The following is an 8,432-nucleotide window of genomic DNA, read 5'->3' as shown; positions in this document are numbered from 1 at the left end:
AGGAGCGCAGGCAATTACATAACGCTAGGCCAAACAGTGTTAGCATTGTGCTTTGTGAGTGAGTGTGTGTTGACTCCAGATGTGAGAGAGCTGCTCTCCTGTTACACTCACTTTTAATCATGGTAATCCATCAGGTCTGCCACACTCCTCCACGCGTTGTCTTATTGTGTGTGTGTTTAAGAGAGAGAAAGAGAAACATATAATCATATGGGACAGGATGCAATTACAAAGACACCTCTATTGTCTTAGTTTTTGTATGTGACACCTAAACAGCTGTGAAATCAAATCCCTGTTTTTCTGATGACAGAGTGAAATCATAGCTGACTTGAATATGAATACTGCCTTTTATTTGTGCGAATTGATGCAGTGGGGCTGTGATGAAACAGATTTGCTGGTACATTAATAGTGTCTCTGTTATGACATGAGAGTGTAATCATGCATATATGGGCGAATCTCACAAAACCCGTCACCCTAGGAATATGTTCAGGTCACATTTCACCTCAGAATCAAAAGACAAAAAAATATATCTTCGCTAGAACTTTTTTGTGTTGTGACATTATTTTGAAGTACATTGCCCACAATTTGCATCACTTTTATTTATTATTATTATTATTATTATTATTATTATTGTAACTAGTATGAAGAATTTATGATTTTCTTATTTTAACTACTATGAAGCATTCATACATCATGGCAGGTTATGTTGCCTGTTTTGCAGATTAAAAAGAAAAAAAATAGAATTTTAGATAATTACTTAAATTTTTTAATTACTTTATTACATGCTATTTTATACATTGAGAATCATTATTGATATTATTGAGAATTACATTTTTTTTTTTAAAGTAAAATGATAAAATAATGAGATTCGGGGGTGAAATATAAATAATATAAAAATATTGTCACAATGCAAGAAAATTCTGAAGTCTTGAAATTCGCTTAATTCTCCTTTAGCAAATAAAAAAAAGCTTTTTTTTTCTTTTTGAAGCTGTATATAAAACAAAGATTAGTTTACAAGAAAATACTATTGGAGTTCAAAGTTTCATGTTTATTATTATTATTATTATTATTATTATTATTGTAACTAGTATGAAGAATTTATGATTTTCTTATTTTAACTACTATGAAGCATTCATACATCATGGCAGGTTATGTTGCCTGTTTTGCAGATTAAAAAGAAAAAAAATAGAATTTTAGATAATTACTTAAATTTTTTAATTACGTTATTACATGCTATTTTATACATTGAGAATCATTACTGATATTATTGAGAATTACATTTTTTTTTTAAAAGTAAAATGATAAAATAATGAGATTCGGGGGTGAAATATAAATAATATAAAAATATTGTCACAATGCAAGAAAATTCTGAAGTCTTGAAATTCGCTTAATTCTCCTTTAGCAAATAAAAAAAAAGCTTTTTTTTTCTTTTTGAAGCTGTATATAAAACAAAGATTAGTTTACAAGAAAATACTATTGGAGTTCAAAGTTTCATGTTTAATTCAGTGTGTTACTTGCCATTTTTTGTAATTGTTTGTAAAAATGTATTTGCAATTTCTGAGTGAAAATGGTTTCTTCACCATTTTTCAGTATTATTTATTTATTTATTTTATTTATAAGATTTATATTCATAGGATCTTATGTTTATGCTCTCTCATTTCTTTAATAAGAACAGCCATTACTCTCTGCACACACCATGACCCATTTGTCCTTTTAAAAAATTCACTATGAACTCATTTTCAACTCCATTTGAGTGCATTTTAAGGAGCTTTTAGAGATACTCGGTCTCCCTTGTTTCTCTTTCTTCTTTAAATATTCCATGCACAACGGAATTCGGCTGGTGGTGCGCAATAACTACGATAATCACACCATTTATTTCAATGCTGTGTTAATATTCAGTTTATTTTTTAACCGAAAGTAGATTATGCCGAAGATTTAATTATGTCCACAGAGCACATGGCAATATGTCTTTCTTCTTACTTTCAAAATAAACAGTACTTATTTTGGAAATAATATACCTAAGTGCAAACTGAATGTAATGTTTTCAGACACTCATTTGGATGTTAAATGCAAATTAATGTATATAGCTAAATTAATACTAAATGCAATTAGCTAAACTTCAGAATGCTTTTTTGTGACCCACATAAGTATTTATATTTCAATGATGACAACTCTCGGAACATTTTAGCATGGTGATGGATATGACAATGTTAATGTATTTGGTCTTGGCGGAACAGATCTGTTACGCTGCTGCTGAATTGCTGCTGCTGTTGGTTATTGCTGTAGTTGTAGATTATTGCTGCTGCTACAAGCAAGTACAGGAACTTGCTACTGCCAATGCATATGGCGATACAGTGCCATGAGTATTTAAGACATACTGCTGCAGAGTGAAAACCGTTTACTTATCTTAGCTGTTGAGTTTCAGAGTAACTCTGAAAGCGCGCTGCAGGAATCTCAAGTGAATGCTAGCCAGCCATATAAATGCAAGGCAGTAAGCTCATTGGCTGCATATGCAGCATGAACCAATCAGCTTGTGCCAAGTCATTTAACTCTCTGAATATCATCAGTTACGTTAACACCCCGTCAGAATGCGCCATCTAGAGTTTCATGACTGAACTATATATTTAATATGTTTGACATTTTTACAAAGTGCACATATTAAAAGTGTTCTTAAGTGTGTCAAGAAACAATCTTCCTGATAGTGTATTCTCTTTATTATCTCTTTATTTCATTAGTATTATATAATGTGCAAGTACAGTTTTTTAATATACTTTTGTGCTGTGCTGAAAATCCTTTATCTAATTGGAAGTTCCCGGTCAAAAATGACTGGCCCTTTAAAAACTGAATGTCAATCTCTTATTATGCTATATTATCGCCAAATCTTGTGTTCTTTCAGTTAGCACAGGTTTTGGAACTGTGGACGTGATTGAATCTAATACAATGACATTTAGAATTTTTTTTAAGTGTGGTTTAAATGTCTAAATACTTTTTGGGGCCACTGTATGTTTGTATTGGGAGTTATATGCAGAGCTCTCCTCAAGCTTACAGTAAGTTAACGCAATGGAAAGGAGTGTGAGTGGCTCCCCATCCGCCTCCCCTCTTTTAATTCCAGCTGATGCCATTGTTCTCATACCTCTCTTATCCCGGGGCAGGCCCTGTTCCTTTCAGACACAGATATCTTGCCCTGCCACGTGTCAAACAGCCCGACGCAGGCTCCACATCAACACCACCCTCAGCGGTCACACTGTCCCTGTGGACAGCATCGGACCTTGTGATTTCCATCGTATTTTAAGAAGCACCCACACTTCCATTATGTCAGCGCTCCAAGAGGGTGTCCATAATAATCGTTCTCTATTCCCGTACAATGCAAAAAAGAAAAGTGAATACTGATGACGCATGACTTCCAACCACAGAAAGTGCAGTCCAGTGCAGCGGAGTCACAGGACATGGTGGCCGTTATGATAAATAGTGACAGCCTAAGTGCTCTGAGCTCCATTAGCTTGAGTGAGAGAGATACCACCATGGCACTGCTAGCCAAACAGGATATGGTGTCATGACATGATCTCACATCACTTTAATTCACAGTTGGGTGAGCACTAATTAAGGCCTCCATCTGTCACCCGCAATTTGTAAAGTCTTTAGGCAAGTCGCCCTGCTTCTCAATTAGATCGGTCTTGGAGGCTTGCTTGCAGCGGTGGCGTCCAGACTGTGAGTCTGGTGGGGTTGTTTTTTAGAGACGCATTTCGTGTCAGTTGGGAACACAGAGGTATGTCGGAGTGGTCAGATAAGATTAAAAGGGTGGCGTGCAAACATAGAGAGTTCTGTTACCTGATAGAAATCTCATATCAGTCCTTGGGAGGCTCCATACACAGAGACAGAGAGAGTGTAGCACCTGAGAGGACCCTGGACTCTCAAAATGTGTTTATTTTCTTCAAATAATGTACTGATTAGTAAAATGTTCCTGTAGCTTAAAGGAATAGTTCACCCAAAAATGAAAATTTGTTAAAAGTGTACTCACCCTCAGGCTGTAAATGAATTTGTTTTTTCCATTGGAACAGATTTAGAGAAAGCCACTTAGAGAAGTGGATTAGAGAAGTCCAAAATCCACTTGCTCCAGTGAAAACATCCCAAGTTGTCCTCTCGCATCAATATATCCCTTAATGATGGGTTTTAATTCAAAAGACATTAACTGATGGACTGGAGTCGTGCGGTTTACTTATGATTATTGTGATGTTTTATCAGTTGTTTGGCCTCTCATTCTGACGGCACCCATTCACTGCAGAAGATCCATTGGTGTGATGTAATGCTACATTTTTCCAAATCTGTTCCGTTGAAGAAACAAACTAATCTACATCTCAGATAGCCTGAGGGTGAGTACATTTTCAGCTAATTTAGATTTTTGGGTGAACTATTACTTTAAAGTGACACTACCAACACCAAGGTCATTGGTTTGTGTTCCAGGGAATGCAATGACTGTTATGCAATGTAAGTTGGTTTTCAATAAAAGTGTTTTCGTAAATGTAACATTAATGGTAATGATTTCAAAACTGGATTGGATTGGGGTCTGACGTGCAAATGCTGAGAATGATCAAAATCATTCTGTCTGGTATGTATTTCCTTTCTGGGCTGGAGGGGTATCAGACTCACTTTGTGCTCTTTCAGGCTAAGTGAGGCTTAGCATGCCAAATCCAAATCTGATAACTGCTCACAATCTAACACTAATAATAATAATAATAATAATAATAATAATAATAATAATAATAATAATAATAATAATAATAATAATAATAATAATAATAAAGAAAGAAGGAAAAAAGTTCTTGTTTGAATGAGATCACATAATTCGTTTTTTTAATTTGTTGTAGTAACAATAATATTGTATTTTGGCTGAAACTATTATTACCATGGTAGACATCCAGACTGAGCTTCTGTGTTTTATTGAGCGCCTTTTTTGTTGTGGGAGGGCGGAGCCACGATTTACGCAATATATTTTCAGTTGTAAGTAGGCGGAGCACATTCTCTACGTCATTGGCTTTTCAGAAGTGTGTAGGAGGATCCACGCGTGCGTCATGAATACCCCGCCCCCGTATTAGAGGACAGAGAGGAGAGCGAAAGTTCAGTGTGCGCCAGTAGAGAAGAGAGATGTGAGGAGGACACAGGAGCTGCTGACGGACTGTACGCTTCACAGAAGTTCGGGGATAACTGAAGACAAGGACAGATTTGTTATTTCTCTTGCTGAGCTCCTCCTGATGCTCTTATTTGTGCTAATAATGACGGTAACGACTGACGTGAAATATTAGTGTTTTAAGTGACTGTGCACTCGCGTTTTTCATAGAAACATATGGCGAACTTGGAGATTGGGCATCATTTTATATGATGATATGCAGACTTTGAAAAGGTATCTTTTTCAGAGAAGTTTCATTCAGAGGAATATCTGTTTTTCGGCGTTTGAACTGGATGACAAATGAAATATTCCCTTTTAAAGCCCTTTTAATCTAAGCAGTATCTATGGAGCTACATAATCACCCATAACACACAAAAGCATCCTCTCTTGGGACTGTATGTGCCAGGAAAGTTTCCATTGACTTACATCATTCAAAAAAGGTGACTGAAAATACAGCATGGGAGGCTCACCTCTAAAAATTGTGATTTCTCTGTGGTGTCAGCTGGTCATTGCTGCCTACAGTTTAGAGATTGGCTCCTATGACCTGGAGAGAGGGAGACCGGCTAAATGCGAGCCCATCGTCATCCCTATGTGCCAGGGCATTGGGTACAACCTCACTCGGATGCCCAACTTTATGTCCCATGACAATCAGAGGGAAGCTGCGATTAAGCTGAATGAATTCGCCCCTCTGGTGGAATATGGCTGTGATGTGCATTTGAGATTTTTCCTCTGCTCTCTTTATGCCCCTATGTGTACGGACCAAGTGTCCACATCCATCCCCGCCTGCCGTCCGATGTGCGAACAGGCACGTCAGAAGTGCTCACCCATCATGAAGAAGTTTAATTACGCCTGGCCTGATTCTTTGGACTGCTCTAAACTGCCCACCAGAAATGACCCCAACGCGCTGTGCATGGAAGCCCCGGAAAATGATACCAAAACCGATACTAAGAAAGGAGAGGGCATGTTGCCTGTTCCGTCCAGACCAAAGCAGCCCGGCACTGGGAACGGACGCTCAGGGGGAAGCATGGGAGTTTGTGAGAACCCAGAAAAGTTCCAGTATGTGGAAAAGAGTGAGACTTGTGCTCCGCGCTGCTCATCGGCTGTGGATGTGTTCTGGTCCAGACAGGATAAAGACTTTGCTTTCATTTGGATGGCTGTTTGGTCCACTCTGTGCTTTGTATCCACGGCTTTCACAGTCTTAACCTTCTTGCTTGACCCACATCGCTTTCAGTACCCGGAGCGACCCATCATCTTCCTCTCCATGTGCTACAACGTTTACTCAGTCGCCTTCATCATTCGATCTGTCGCTGGGGCAGAGAACATTGCGTGTGACCGTGAGAACGGCGAGTTGTACATCTGTTTGGTCCACTCTGTGCTTTGTATCCACGGCTTTCACAGTCTTAACCTTCTTGCTTGACCCACATCGCTTTCAGTACCCGGAGCGACCCATCATCTTCCTCTCCATGTGCTACAACGTTTACTCAGTCGCCTTCATCATTCGATCTGTCGCTGGGGCAGAGAACATTGCGTGTGACCGTGAGAATGGCGAGTTGTACATTATCCAAGAGGGCCTGGAAAGTACGGGATGCACCATAGTCTTCCTCATCCTCTACTATTTTGGCATGGCAAGCTCAATCTGGTGGGTCATCCTCACCCTCACTTGGTTCCTGGCGGCAGGTAAGAAATGGGGTCACGAGGCTATTGAGTCACACAGCAGTTACTTCCACATGGCTGCGTGGGGCATACCTGCGCTGAAGACCATAGTCATCCTCACCATGCGGAAAGTGGCAGGCGACGAGCTCACCGGACTGTGCTATGTGGGCAGTATGGACGTGGGGGCGCTAACGGGCTTTGTCCTTGTGCCTCTGTCCTGTTACCTCGTCATCGGGACGTCTTTTATCCTCACCGGCTTTGTGGCGCTTTTCCATATCCGAAAGGTTATGAAGACCGAAGGCACCAACACAGAAAAGCTAGAAAAGCTGATGGTGAAAATCGGCATCTACTCCATCCTGTACACAGTTCCCGCCACCTGCGTCATCATTTGCTACTTCTACGAACGTCTCAACATGGACTACTGGAAATTTCGAGGGCTGCAAAGCAAATGCACCACATACCCGGGTCGGAGGAACGAGGACTGCTCCCTGGAGTCTTCGGTGCCCACCGTGGCTGTGTTCATGCTGAAGATCTTCATGTCACTGGTGGTGGGCATCACCAGTGGCGTGTGGGTCTGGAGCTCCAAGACGCTGCAGACTTGGCAGGGGCTGTGTAGCAGGAAGCTGACAGACAGGACTTGCAGGAAGCACTGCAGTGGGAGCTGCAGCACCAGTCACTGCCACTACAAAGCACCTGCCGTTATACTGCACATGTCAAAGACTGATCCCTACTTGGACTGTCCCACTCGTGTATGACCACAGCTCTGAGACTGTGGCCTCATCTGTGATGTACCGTACTGTGGACTTTGTGAGAATAAGACATACGGTGCAGTGAAGCTTTATGGTGAAGCAAACCAACTTAAAACCCAACATTGCAGCTAAACAATGGATTAACAGTACTTGTTAGTTAAAGGGAGAATTTAATTAATGCTTGCTGTAGCACAAAATGAGACAGATATGCACATCCTAATCAGTTATAAATATCTGCAATCGCTCTTGCATGGAGAAGTGCACAGTGTCCCCATCTAAAAGCGATTCAATGACTTGTTAAAATGTTTAATTGTTCAAATGTTTCAGGACTTCTATTTATTGTATATATATATATATATATATATATTTAATTGTGCTTTGTCTTGATTTCTCACAAGATGGCATTGATCAGTCTGTTAATAAGTGCCTTTTTGAAGAAGATAATAAAATGTTATATATTTTCAACATTTGTCTGAAATGTCTTCTTTGAAGTAGGCATTTCAAGAGTTAATTGCTCACTTAAGCGCTATCTACTCCTACAAAGACAACATGCTCTTTTGTTTTGGTGTTGCTACACAAAATAACACTATTATTTCACTTTCATTGAAGTGTTTGTTGTTCCCGGACGGTTGTGTTTGCATCTATTTAGAGGTGGAAGTTAAAGAGAAGCGCCCTGGTGAGACTTTTCACATGGACTGTAACAAGAAAATGCGTCAAAGCAATGCAAATATTTTGATGAAGAAAGCTAGGTTTGCATCTGAAAGGTTGCCCCAGTTCAAATGCAAATCGATCATTGAGGGACCCTTTCAGGAGCCTTCAAAAGAGTGGGCTATCCCCGAATAACACAAGGCTATGTGGCTTTGTACGCC

At 39.7% G+C, this 8,432-nt stretch overlaps 1 protein-coding gene across 1 annotated transcript; it reads left to right on the top strand.

The window, feature by feature from the left end:
* Positions 1 to 5,147: 5,147 nt before the first annotated feature.
* Positions 5,148 to 7,831, top strand: LOC107709816 (frizzled-9-like). Its single transcript, XM_016514442.1, has 2 exons — positions 5,148 to 6,381; positions 6,584 to 7,831. The coding sequence occupies exons 1-2, from the start codon at positions 5,619 to 5,621 to the stop codon at positions 7,567 to 7,569; spliced, it is 1,749 nt and encodes a 582-aa protein (XP_016369928.1). The 5' UTR covers positions 5,148 to 5,618; the 3' UTR covers positions 7,570 to 7,831.
* Positions 7,832 to 8,432: the final 601 nt, after the last annotated feature.

This window comes from Sinocyclocheilus rhinocerous, unplaced genomic scaffold (assembly GCF_001515625.1).
Source record: "Sinocyclocheilus rhinocerous isolate Xijiao unplaced genomic scaffold, SAMN03320098_v1.1 scaffold4918, whole genome shotgun sequence".
NCBI classification, from domain to species: domain Eukaryota; kingdom Metazoa; phylum Chordata; class Actinopteri; order Cypriniformes; family Cyprinidae; genus Sinocyclocheilus; species Sinocyclocheilus rhinocerous.
Note: the sequence above shows the minus strand (reverse complement) of the source record. Positions and strands in the feature narration are given on the sequence as shown.